This window comes from Hakea prostrata, chromosome 2 (assembly GCF_041222555.1).
Source record: "Hakea prostrata isolate BN-2017 chromosome 2, UWA_Hpros_2, whole genome shotgun sequence".
In the NCBI taxonomy this organism is placed as follows: Eukaryota; Viridiplantae; Streptophyta; class Magnoliopsida; order Proteales; family Proteaceae; genus Hakea; species Hakea prostrata.
The window spans coordinates 67,052,231-67,065,363 of NC_142601.1; the positions used below are offsets into that span (position 1 = coordinate 67,052,231).

At 36.7% G+C, this 13,133-nt stretch overlaps 2 protein-coding genes across 9 annotated transcripts; both read left to right on the forward strand.

The window, feature by feature from the left end:
• Nucleotides 1-75: 75 nt before the first annotated feature.
• Nucleotides 76-2,929, forward strand: LOC149025855 (mitotic-spindle organizing protein 1B-like). 8 transcript variants are annotated; one of them, XM_089146060.1, is made up of 4 exons: nt 76-537; nt 1,714-1,747; nt 2,014-2,310; nt 2,468-2,929. In XM_089146060.1, exon 3 carries the CDS (start codon nt 2,085-2,087, stop codon nt 2,304-2,306), a length of 222 nt encoding a protein of 73 aa, XP_089002186.1. In that variant the 5' UTR covers nt 76-537; nt 1,714-1,747; nt 2,014-2,084; the 3' UTR covers nt 2,307-2,310; nt 2,468-2,929. The 8 variants fall into 8 exon arrangements, with proteins under 8 accessions (XP_089002186.1, XP_089002185.1, XP_089002187.1 ...); XM_089146059.1 differs by having other exon boundaries at nt 2,026-2,310; XM_089146061.1 differs by having other exon boundaries at nt 76-333.
• Nucleotides 2,930-10,427: 7,498 nt separating this feature from the next.
• LOC149025856 (uncharacterized) lies at nt 10,428-12,842 on the forward strand. Its single transcript, XM_089143208.1, has 2 exons — nt 10,428-10,524; nt 11,503-12,842. The coding sequence occupies exon 2, from the start codon at nt 11,564-11,566 to the stop codon at nt 12,647-12,649; it is 1,086 nt and encodes a 361-aa protein (XP_088999334.1). The 5' UTR covers nt 10,428-10,524; nt 11,503-11,563; the 3' UTR covers nt 12,650-12,842.
• The last annotated feature ends 291 nt before the right edge of the window (nt 12,843-13,133 follow it).

Here is a 13,133-nt window from a genome sequence, read left to right on the forward strand (position 1 = left end):
ACAATGTCCTTTGCCATGATAAACCCAAAAATTTATACTTTTATTTAGGTCAGATAAGGCTGAGGCTGATATTTATGTAAACCAAATCAAATTAAACCAGGTTTGGTTCAAGCCTCAGGGTCCAACCGAAATCGCAGCATCCAACCCAAACCTGTATAATTTGGGGGAGAGAGGTATGCGTTCAGATCTCAACCAAACCGGGTTAATGGTTTTGGACCTTTTGGTTCACAGTCAAGAGAGTAAGAGAGTATTGGTTTACAAACTCAAATTTTGAATTCTAAATTTCCAATGCGACGTCGACTTCTGGATTGACGATCTCACTGCCGGAAAAAGGTCGGTCTTTCTCACACTCTCTTCAGCTTCAAACTCTACATGTTCTGAGTTCCTTCTGTAGCCGGCTGTCTCAGCAACTCACCTTCTTGATCAGCGTTTCCATCTTATCATTTTGCCCATATTGGGAGACTCCGTGATCGCCGGGCTTCAATTTTATCGGGGCAATTCGAACCTTATTCTTTGGTGTTCTTTCTTGGTGTAGAGGTGTGTAAATGAGTTAAGCCTGTTTTTAAGCACATTGTAGCAAAACTCGTTTTGTCTTCCAAACTAAAGATAGAACCGTTGAACTGTGGGATGAGTGCATTTTCAGACTAGATATTCGGCTGGTTTCACAAAAAGCGAACTCTAGGTAGAGTGGCGATGTCAAGGGGTTCGGCTATTATTGCTTAAAATTTTCTTGTAGGGTGGCTATTGAAATTCGTTAGGGCTGTGAGCCTGTAGAGTGAATTGCAATGGTCTTTGAACTGTTCGTTAAAATGTCACACAGAAAAGAAGTTCGTATGGTGCTGGTGTTTTGGGTTATTTTTCTCTAGAAATTCGGTAGGGCTGTGAGCCTGTAGAGTGAATTGCAATGGTCTTTGAACTGTTCGTTAAAATGTCACAGAGAAAGGAAGTTGGTATGTTGCTGGTGTTTTGGGTTACTTTTCTCTTGGGTTCTGTCGCATTCTCTCTGAGTTGTCTTTTTGGCACTTATCCACAGCTAAGAATTCAGTAGAGGTCGTGTGTATGATAGCTTTGGCATCATTGGCACAGAGTCCTGCGTGTTGGTGTTGATATATTTTGATATAGTGGTTAAAGTATGTAGAAACTTCAACTTTCTTCTCCATATTTTTGGTTCGGTTAACTAAGCATTTGGATTTCTCACGTAGTATTGTTTTCTGATTGTTACTTTTGGGTGCTGAGGTTACAGAAAACAGTGATAGCGTCCATGTTTTTGTTTTTGTGGCTTTGATCTGTGCACGTCACTCAGCAAAAGTTACTTTTCATTTTGTGTTTTGATTGGGTTATGGAATTTCAAATAGGCAGTGGTTATAACATGTACTTGTCTTAGATGTTATTGTTGGTTGTAACTTTAGATACAACCACCGAACTAACGACTCCCCAATTTATGTATGTATATTGCTATACTTTCTTCTGTATTTTTCTGTATTTCCTGGGTGCCAAAGGATTGCCTGGGGTGACTCATACTTCCTAAGAAGTGGAGCCGATGAGGTTGATCCATAGAATTTAGGTTTAACAGTATCAACAAGTATATTTTTGGGGATAAATGTATTCTCCAAACCCAATTTTCGCCCAAATAACTCAGAATTAGGTAGGGTTCTGTGTTTCTTGCCTGAACTCAAACCCCTGCAATTCAACAACTATTTTTGGTTGTTGCAGGTTCAGACTTCGGCAACTGCTGCTTCTGCAACAGGTATGTGAAGCATATCAAATTTCTTCCTTGAATGGCGCCACCGGATGAGTTCCACCATTAATTAGAAAAAGAAACTTTTTGAGAGAGAGATGTGAAACTATTAGTACCAGTCTTAAGGAGCATTTTGCAAAGAACTTCTATTTTTCACATGATCCACAATTTCTTACAGAGATGGAGATCCCTGATGGTGATACAATAATTGAGCCAGATCATAGCAGGGATCTGCCTTCACGAGTCTTTATCATTGATTAATTATGATGTCTTAGGTCTCTTTGCAGGCCAAGTTTTTGAGACTTCTGAAGCGAGAAGTATCCATCCTTGAGGACATTCACTTTCTATGGATCCAGAAGCTGCACGGAATGCCCGCGAGTCGCTGGAGCTGGCATTTCATATGTCAAATATTCTTGAGACAGGGCTTGATCGCCACACCCTTTCCATCCTTGTTACCCTATGTGACATGGGTTTGAATCCAGAGGCTCTCGCTTCACTTGTTAAGGAACTCCGTAAGGAACCCTCTTCATCACCCTGCACGAGCAGAAGCCTGTCATCAGCTCCTTGAACAGGTTTGTGCTACCTACTATTAGTCTCTTATATGTTCGGGTTTTAAAACTAGGCACACTTTTGTTTTCCTTAGTAATGCTTACTTTAGGATTTGCATTCAGGTTAAAGTAAATAATTTATATATATTTTAACTATATTTTTATCTTCATTATCTGGCAGAATGTTGATGTTCATGGTGGAAAATGCTAAGCTGGTGGGGAACCCATTGTAGTCCTGGCTGAATATGGATTCACTTTAAACTGGTCTAACATTCTTACTGTATTGAAATGTGTCAAGCGTCATTGATTTGTTTGTGTTAAAATTGGTTTAAAGGGGACTCTGGAAGTGAGTTCTTGAGTTGTTATCCAGCAGTATTTACTGTGGTTTTGTATTTCTCATGATGGATTTGTCTGGTGTTCCTATCAGGGGCAGGGTTTGCCACTGACTTTATGAGGTTGAATTGCAACTGAGTTTGTCAATTGTGTAACCGTGTCTTGGCTTGAATATTCAATTCAGACATTTCTGCAGTCAATTTTTCCTTTTATTTTCTCAGCTCAGAAAAATCTTATGCATTTAACTTGATTTAGTGCAGCCATAAAGGGAATTCTATGGCGTCCTTGGTCAATATACATTGCCAGTGTATGAGGCCACTTTCTGTTAGTTTTGTTTATTATTTTAATGTTTTCTCTCTCTCTCTCTCTCGGGGGTAAGACCTCCTGTTAGTTTTGAATCTAGGTTGTGAAGATGTGTCTTTATCTTAAATTGGATCACTTGGTTGGAAGAATGCTGGGCACCTTTTGGTTCAGTTCTGCATGAGTCCAGATCCTTCCCATATACACTCTCACACATGTGAGTGTGGGACACACTGTCTTGCCCTCATATAAGTAGGCCCTGTGAATGTGGGTGTATGGCTGTATGGACAGGTTGAATGGAGAGGGTCCAAATTTTGCATTAAGTCATAGAAGTTGGATCCTATGACATAATATGCTATTTCTAGTCTATCTGGTCCAAGGACAAGGAGTAACTACGGATATTTTGAAGACAAGTTTAGCACTTCAAAGAAGTGTTAGAGAATTAGGGGACATTTCAAAGGAGAAGAGAGGGAGACATACACACAATGTGCACTAGCTAAAGTCATGCATTGGGTGTATTTAATCTTTTGTTGGAGTGAAGTGATTATTGCTTTAAACGATTAGGAGACATTTCAAAGGAGAAGATTAGCGGACATTTCAAAGGAGAAGAGAGGGAGACATATATGCAATGTGTACTAGCTAAAGTCATGCATATACTCAATCTTTTCTTCAATAATATGTTAATGAATCTAACAAAAAGATCGCCATCCAGGTACATAATTTAAAGATTCAAATATTTACCATACCTACAAAATTTATGCTTCACTCGTGAATAGGTGTATACTTTAGATGCTCTCTTCAATATTTAAAGAATTGAAAGACTTGATTTACTCAAAATTTTGCTAGTGTACGTAGTCTCTTGCAAAAATTTAAAAAATTGAGAGACTTGATTCACTTAAAACTTTGTAAAGTGGATGAAAAACTATATAAAGTCAACTCATAGATAGATTAAACGAGACAAATTTTAGCTGTATTCCCTTACAAAGAAACCAATCAAATAACTTTATAGCTGATCAACTGAAATACTAAGAATTATAAATATACAAAAGGTGGAGAGAGGTTGATTTCAATTTAAAAAATTTAAGCATGCACACATATGAAAGTTTGAGTGACCACATGAAAAGCCTATGATGTATCTATCCTTTTGAAATTATTAGAATGAAGATTTTATATGGTATTAGAATATGTGTATTTATGCGTGTGCGTAACAACACAGGTATTTCTAAGCAATTGCGAGTGCGTGAATGACAAGCAATTTAATTTTCAATTGTACTTGTTGATAAGTTGTAAATTACCAAGTTTATTCCTAAAGATTTTTTTTTTGGTAAGTTTATTCCTAAAGATGTTTTCGCCGTCTTTGGTTCTTCATTTTTTTTTTGGGTAAACTTTGGTTCTTCATTTTGAGACTGCTTTTTGTATTATAATAAAATAATTGCATTTGAATTTAATCGTTGGAGTTAAAGTTTTTTTTTTCAATCATTGGAGTTAATTATCACTCTTCACTATTTCTACACAAAGCTCCATCAAAATCCATAAATTTGATTAGTACTTGAACATCAAATCACAGAGTAAAATAACTAGAGGGTTATCTCTCTACATTCTACATACAACTTTCACTTTCTTACTATGCTTCAATGACACCCTTTATAATTATATACAAGCCCCCAGTAATTCCTAGTTCAAGATTCAAGATACAAACAAAAGATCACATAGAAGAACCTTGCTGCTGCTATTTTTTCTTCATTACATCCTCAAGGTTCAAACAAAAGATCACATAGCTAGAAGAACCTTGCTGCTAGTTTTTCTTAATTCCAAGTTCAAGATTCAAACAAAAGATCACATAGAAAAACCTTGCTGCTAGTTTTTCTTAATTCCAAGTTCAAGATTCAAACAAAAGATCACATAGAAGAACCTTGTTGCTAGTTTTTCTTAATTCCAAGTTCAAGATTCTAACAAAAGATCACATAGAAAGAACCTTGCTGCTAGTTTTTCTTAATTCCAAGTTCAAGATTCAAACAATAGCCCCCATTAACAGCCTCTGATGATTCAACTTCTTTATTAAGATCACATAGAAGAACCTTGTTGCTAGTTTCTCCTTTCTTCAACCCTTTCTCAGGAATATGGTGTAGAACCAAATCATCCACGAGATGCCTTGGCCTCTTCAAACAATTCTTCATTCTCCTATCCTCCTTTCCTTCATGAGCACCAACAGCACCGCCATAAACAGTAGCAGTTCTGGTTCTTGGACAATCCACAGTGGATGGAGAAATGAAATCTTTCTTTGGAGGTAAATTGAAGTCTTCTGGCTCAAAAGAAGGTTGCCATGCACTGAAATTGTTCCTCAATGGTCTCTCGAATCCTTGATTCTTCTCGTTGAGCAACTGTAGACTATGTGCTCTATCAACTAAGTCTAAGAAGGCACGGAGATCTGGAGAATTGGAGTCCGTTTCAGAATCATTACTGCTGTCCTTCTGCACCATATCACCTTTGTTTTTCAACTTGAACATCCTGTGAACACCCACAACCAGGAATCTGCACCAGGGGAGTAAGTTAATTGTTAGGTCAGAGAAAAACCATCTTAATAAAATTCTATCAAACTAAGCAAAACAAAGCAAACAAAGCAAAACCAAGTTCCTCTCACGAACACACCCACCACCACCACCAACAACAACAAAAGGAGACAGATAAGCTGATCAGAGATGAAGGAGTTCCATGTAGAGCCACAGATTCTTCTACACCTCCATATTGATTTCTCCGTTTCCTTGCAAGTGGGCTTCTATGATTTTGAATTGGAATCTCTGAGGAACAAGGCTAAATGAAAGGATACTTTAAGAGAGCATCGGATAACAGCACTATAACCCAGATGGAAGCCATTTCTGGGTTTTCTGGTGAAGGCCACAAGATTAAGTTAAAGGGTCGTCAGGAAGTAGAAATACTGGAATATAACCACGAACAAGACATGACCATTATTAGTATTTGTAAGAGCGCGAGAGAGCTGCCCTTCCCTGTGTTTGGTCCTTTCAACTTCTTCTCTTCTCGTGCTTTAGGTCTGTGATATTTCCGCGTTGAAGAAACAGCACCTCAAAGACCCAAGTGTACTTTGGATTTATTTTATTTTATTTTATTTTGTTTTGTTTTCTCCTGTTAAAATGCTCTGTGTTTCCTAGGACAATTCAAAAAGCAATTCTTTTTTGGTAACCGACCATTCAAATATTTAATATTAATAGTGGAAGAGTGTAGTTTGGGCTTTAGAATGAAAGTTGAGGGAAACTTCAAAGCTGGTTTGTGCCTCATTTTTGTCTTCTGTTAGATGACCATTCAAACTAATCAAATGTTTTGTTTTGTTATCAACGTCTAGTCCTTCCAATCAAGAGATGAATAATGACCATGCGAAAAAGGATTGATTAGTTGGTAAATAATCAATGCCTCGAAGAGATCATGAGATTAATTTTCCATAATAACATATCTAAATTGTAGACAGGTTTAACTCTAAATATATTTAAATTATACATAAAATTTACCTTCAGAATATAGTCTAAGGTTCGAAAAAACTTACACCGACAGACCGAATCCGGATCATCAACCCCGTCGGAGAGCACTCATGATTGTCATTTTAGAGATTACAAGGACAGATGGGTCTGATTGAAAAACAGTAATGTAAGCATGTGGCGTTTACAATGAGAAAGATTCGAAGAAACTGGGCCAAATAAAGTTTAAGGGAAAATGAAATGATTTGCCCTAAAAGAAAAGAAATTGAGAATCATACAATGCAGGAAATCCATATGTCTAACTACTTTAAAAAAAAACTACTTTTAAAAAGAAAGTAGTACAACGTCACGTGCAATGCACGTGAAACTTTGTCTTTTCTTATGATTACATAGAAGGAAATATATGTAATGTACTATTGGCAGTTTAACATATTGTCAAAAGTAATCTTATATTCTAACTTATTTTCATTAATGGAGTATGTTTTTTTTTAAACATGACATGACGAGAATATTATAATAAAAATTGTCAAAGCTTCTCAAAGCATTTGAAGGTATGGCTACAACTTTTCAAGTTTTTACAATTCTAGGCTTAGCCGTATATATTTTAATTTAGGTCCATACTTATCTTGACTCTAATTCAGGGCCAAGAATTATTGTCTCTAATCCTAAAATTCATAGGGTCAAGTCAAGTCTGTTCATGCCCTGATTAGCCCTGTTTTTTATTCTATTCCTACTCCTGATTGGCTCTATACTTGATTCTGTTCTTGGTCTTGATTGACCTTGTCTCTGGTCCTAGCCCTGATTGACCTTGTACTTGGCCCTGATTGGCTTTATTCTTGGCATTATTCCTAATTCATTGAGATCAAGCATCAATGATAAAATTAGGACCAAGATTAGGGCTAGAATTAGAGTTAAAATTAGGGTCAGGGTCAAGATAAACAATTAGGAATAAGTCGAGACAGGCCCAACGAGCCAAAAAGTAATCCTAGGCCTGCCCTTGGCCCTAATCAGTGCCATAATATTTTGGCACTAATCCGCCCTCTGGGTCAAAATTTTGAGCCCAAGCCCTATTCTAGTTCAGGGAGAGCTTAAGGAGGGTCAAGGTCGTCAGGACAAACTTGCACCCCTATTTGAAGAATGAAAGTTGGGCAATGGAGAGAAAGAGGCACTCAACATTATCTTTACTTCAATTAGCAATGATTTTTTTTTTTTGATGAATGAAAAAAATTCATTAAATAATAGAAAAAGACGCGGGGAGAGGGGTTAAGATACATGAAGCAAAGACAAGTACCAACAAAGTTAAACGACTTTAAGCAAAGAAATATAATGAGCTAAGAAAAAGCAAAGCCTAAGGCCAGAAGGTCGAGACAACAAAAAAGCTATTGTTAAATTATTGGTGAGCAAGACTTTTTTTTGCACTCCAACCATATCAAAATGGACATATATATACCCTCTTAGTAGCTATGCAATGTTCATGCTATTGCATTTATTAAATGTGTTTGATAATGTTTATATGCTTATATGAGTACTATTTTCACAAAGAATGTTTTGCAGTACTTTTATTCTTAGAGAATATTATTAAAATATGAACACTTGATACTTGGAGGAATTTGACTTTTAAAAAGTATTGACAATTACAAAAATGATGTTAACAACATTCTACGAGGCATTTCCCATAAACATCAACCAATTAACTGCCCAAATCACATTATGGCTAAGGTCATATTTCTATAAGAAGCCCATGCACTTCATGGAAAGAACAAAGATAAAATCACAACACAAGACCCAAGAACACTAGTAAGAGCACACCTAACTGAATTGATTACATAAGAAAGATTTAATTAAAGATTTGGGTTTGGTTTTTCGTGTTATGTTTTCCATTCTGAATTTGAAGATTCTTACGAGTATTGATCCTTGGAGATCAAAGATTTGGCCATCAGTTTTAGGGAGAGGTTGGAAAACATCATTGCATTGAGAAGATGTAGGTGAGGTTGAAGCTTGGCTTTATTCTTTCTTCCAAAGACCCATAACCTTGCTATTCGAGTTCCTATTTAAATGACCCAACCCATTCATCCAACTGTGAATTGAGAAAAGGGAGAAAATTGAGAATTGTTAAAACCCAGAACCTAGAAACAAAAATAGAGAGAAATCGAATCTACAGTGAAGGAATGAAAAAACTTAAAGAGTTCTAGTGTTCTTCCTTTGGTACTGAGAGCCAATACTCATGCCTAATCCAATTGGTTTTGGTTCTTTAGAGCTGTTCTAGTATTAAAACTCAGAGCTCTATTTATATTACCCCTTATGAAGTATGAAGAACTCGCATCTGCAGTATTACCCCCCATGAATCAACACTTGACAAAAGAGGTACGCATACCTTGAAAAGCTTGAGAGAGATGACTCCATCTTGGACGGAAACAACATCCACGTTTCCTCCAACAGCAATAACATAGGGTTGAACATCATCGAGGACCAAGAAGAACCAAGATTGGAAAAGGGTAGATTCCATCATGGTGAGTTATGAAACATTTGTTGTGCACAAGTCTCTGATGTGCAGTGCACATATTTACTAGATAGTTGGCTGAGAAAGCAAAACAAATATAAGACTATTGAGATTTTAAGATTTAAAATTAATTTTTTAATCTCAACCTTTTATTTGGTATAAAAAATGCACTGTTTCACAATAGAGAGATGTGTACAACAAATGATTTTTCCCCTTTTTTGTGGCATGGGCTATTTCAAAAGGGTGCATTGTTCCGAAGGGGTAGGTATTTTTGTCTAGTCAAAGATTTGCCAATTGCTGAATTGGGTTTTGACATTTATAGAGTATATTATGATATGATAAGGGAAAAAGATGTTATGTTTAGGGTTTAAGCACAATGTTGCTTAAAACATTACACCCTAGATATCTAGATTGAAATACCTATACCGTTGCTTCTAGCTAATATTTATAGACCAACATTACGTTCTCACCTCCAAAATACAACAACTCCTAGATCTGAAAGCTAGCACTCCAACATATACTAGTTGCTAAGGAGATACAAAAGTAGTACACAGCACAGTAATGAAGAAAACAAAACCGCAAGAACTTTTCTAACTCTAAAAGTACGAATTTCTGTTTTTTCACCAAAATCAGAGTAAATCCTTTGTTCGCGGAAAACTCAAAGCTTAACCTCTATTTATAGGCTCACTCGCTACATATGTACGTAAGGTCACCTTCAAAGAGTTGAACTGTATGATCAGTCACCTCCCTACAGCAAGACCCAAAACCAGATTTTCTGGATCATTATCCAGAATCCACGTCTCAAGTCCCATCATAGACACTTAATATTAAGTATATAATATTATAGTGCCCCATGGCTTGGTTAGACTAGGGTCTATGGACCACTACCGCAACCATGCCCGACTCGGTCCAGCTCGTTAAATGCGCATGATCCACGCGTAACTCTCTACCAGCATACACTCCACTTAGGATCTATATATGTATATATAAATCATATAATCATTAGCTTCATCCGATGTGGGACTAAACACATATGGTAATCTAAATTACCTATTATACATCCAGAAGAGTCCTATAGAATAAGAATAAACAAGAGTCCTAAAACAAAACTAAAGAGATAGAATTTTAACGTTTTAAAACTTATCTAAATAATATATTATATTATATTATTATTTCATTTTAAAACATAAATTAGGTATAACTCAAATACCTTAATCATATTTGAGTACGACTCAAATACCTCAACAAAAAAAAGATAGACGGATTAGATTTATTCAATTCAATCCAAATTCGCGACAAAAAAAGTAATCCAAATAAAATATATGACTTTTAAGGCTAATTAATGTGATCTGCAAACACAAATCAACCGTCACTATGAATAAAATAAAATAAAATAAAAATCATAAAATAAGATATAGAGAATCAAAAATCGCACAACTGTCCTTATCTCCATCGAAAAGAATATATTCCTAGGTATCACCAAAAATCTCCTGAACTCGGCTTCTGTGAATTCCCAACCTTCCTTCGACCTTCCACATCGTTCTATAAATGCTGAGAAACGGATTTGAAATACAACGGTGTTCGCTTCGGAGGAAGGATTTTCAAAAAGCCACACAGGTGAGTTAAAGCTATCTCCTTTTTCCTTTCGGTTCGATCTGTTACGTTATGAAATGATAAGTCGAAAAGATTGAAATATTTGCTGGTCTTTCATTGTATCAATGCCTTATCAAAGGGGACGATAGGTTTCTTTAACTCTATTGTTGTTTCTGTGAGATCTCTGTTTTGCTTGGAAGTTTTAAGCTTTCGTTTTTTTGTATGCTCGAAAGGCAACTGTGACCAGAGATCAGACATCAGAGCGCTTCTGTTTCGCCGGCTGACATTCTAACTTTCTAAGTACACTTGGGTTCAACCGGCCGAAGCTTCTCCGAATCATAGGTGCGCTAGACCGGATTCAGCTCTTTGCCCTATGTAACCCACCGGTTCGAAACTTCGAATTGGAGACCCTTTCTAGATTTGATTTTTCAGCCATTTTTTATTCATATAATTTGACTCTAGAATCCATGTAAAAGGGTTTGACTGGATTTTTTGACCAACCTTTTTCCTTTCCTTAGGGCAGCGAACGCTGGCTAAGATGTATGGTATAGAATGTTGTGCATTTTGAGAAGCTTTACATAGATAAACCAGTGTAGTTGAAACTAAGATGCTAAGATGGATGAGTGGTAAAAATAAGAAAGATAAAATAAGGAATGATCATGGTAGAGGTGATTTTAGAGTTGAGTCATTTGAGCACGGCAAAGAAAGTCTATAAATAAAAAACCCTATATAGAGATTTGACCTAATTCAAATTGAAAAAATTAGAAGAACTATGGAAATACCTAATATGACCTTAAGAAACATGTTGAGAAGATGATATGCATAATTTAGCTCTTTTATGTCATTAGAAGGTAAGAATCAATGTAGTCTTGGGCCTGCGCTTGTTCTTTCCTTACAATTTAAAACTAGAATTTAATCAATGTTAGTTTCATTCCAAAAATTCGATTCTTGAATCCATCTTGTACGTATCATATTCTGAAGAAGTAAAAGTTTTTCTTGCAGATGATCAATGTAGCTTGATAATGTCAAACTGGAGCTGTTTTTGATCAAATTCAAGTCTCTCATGGCCATTCTCCGAAGACCGCAACGCTCTACAACCATCAGAACTCTCCCAAAGCAACTCTTGTTCTTCGTCATTTTCATCACTATAATCTTTGTGATCATAACCCGATGGCGAACGATTGGATATCTAACTCGCCCTCTCTGGGATAAAGCCCCTCGCCCATTCACACGTCTCCCTCATTACTACGCAGAGAACGTCTCAATGAACCAGCTCTGCGACCTCCACGGCTGGTCTCTTCGTTCTCAGCCTCGTCGTATCTTCGATGCAATCATCTTCAGTAACGAGCTCGACTTGCTTGAGATCCGGTGGCAAGAACTAATGCCTTATGTGTCGCGATTCATCATCCTTGAATCAAACACCACCTTCACTGGAATTCCCAAACCTCTGTTTTTCTCAGAGAATCGATCCCGGTTTAAGTTTGCAGAGAGGAGGATTGTTCATGGTGTGTTCCCCGGCAAGATATCAAAGCCAGGCTTTTATGAAGACCCATTTAATCTCGAGTCCGAACAACGTAGTTCAATGGATGCTTTAATACATCAAGCTGGGATCTCCGATGGAGATATTCTTCTAATGTCGGATGCTGATGAAATCCCAAGTGCAAACACCATGAAATTACTGCAATGGTGTGATGGTATTCCTTCAGTAATGCATCTTGAGCTCAGGCATTACTTGTATTCCTTTGAATTCTATGTGGATTTCAGCAGCTGGAGATCCACAGCTCATACATATGATTTCAGGACTTACTATGGCCATTATCGCAGGACTAATCTTATGTTGTCTGATGCTGGATGGCATTGTAGCTTTTGTTTCAGGCATATTCAAGATTTTGTAGTCAAAATGACTGGTTACAGTCATGCAGATAGAGTAAGGCAAAGAGAATTTCTTAATCCAGATAGGATTCAGAGGATAATATGTAGAGGAGATGATTTGTTTGATATGTTACCAGAAGAATATAGCTTTCAGGAGCTCCTCAAGAAGCTGGGTCCAATCCAAAGATCAACTTCTGCTGTTCAACTTCCTGCTTACCTTATAAAAAATGCAGATAGGTTCAGATTTCTCCTCCCTGGTGGATGCATTAGGGCATAGAATATGACGAGGGGGAGATAGTGAGTCATTCTTTAATTTGAATCCAGATCCTCTTCGCCCAAGGAGAGCGTCCACCCATTCTACCCGTGGATGAACAATTAAGTTAGTTATTTATTGTTGTTCCATTGCTCTGGCTGTCTTTTGATACAACTTATAACTGGTCTATCCCCTTGGAGAAAGCAAAAAATTTGAAAAAGAGAGTAGCATAACTTTGTCATGCTAGCATTATTTTTCTTAGATAATTTTTTTTTGATGTTCAAATATAGTGGAATAAATGGAAAATGTATATAAACTTATGAGTTATTTTAATATAATCTAATAAAGTAAAAGATATTAGGTAGGCACGTCTTCGTGATCTTGTCAAATGGTCGTTTCTCATTTTGGGACTTATGCTTCAAATCAAAGAACAAACAATGTTATTATTAATCTTAATCAGCTATGGGGAGAGGGGATCGATCCTAGTAATACATGGGGCGTATAATGT

Bases quoted from the DNA above. Each gene is read 5' to 3' on its own strand.
- LOC149025855 (XM_089146060.1), top strand. From the start codon at position 2,085: ATGGATCCAGAAGCTGCACGGAATGCCCGCGAGTCGCTGGAGCTGGCA.
- LOC149025856 (XM_089143208.1), top strand. From the start codon at position 11,564: ATGGCCATTCTCCGAAGACCGCAACGCTCTACAACCATCAGAACTCTC.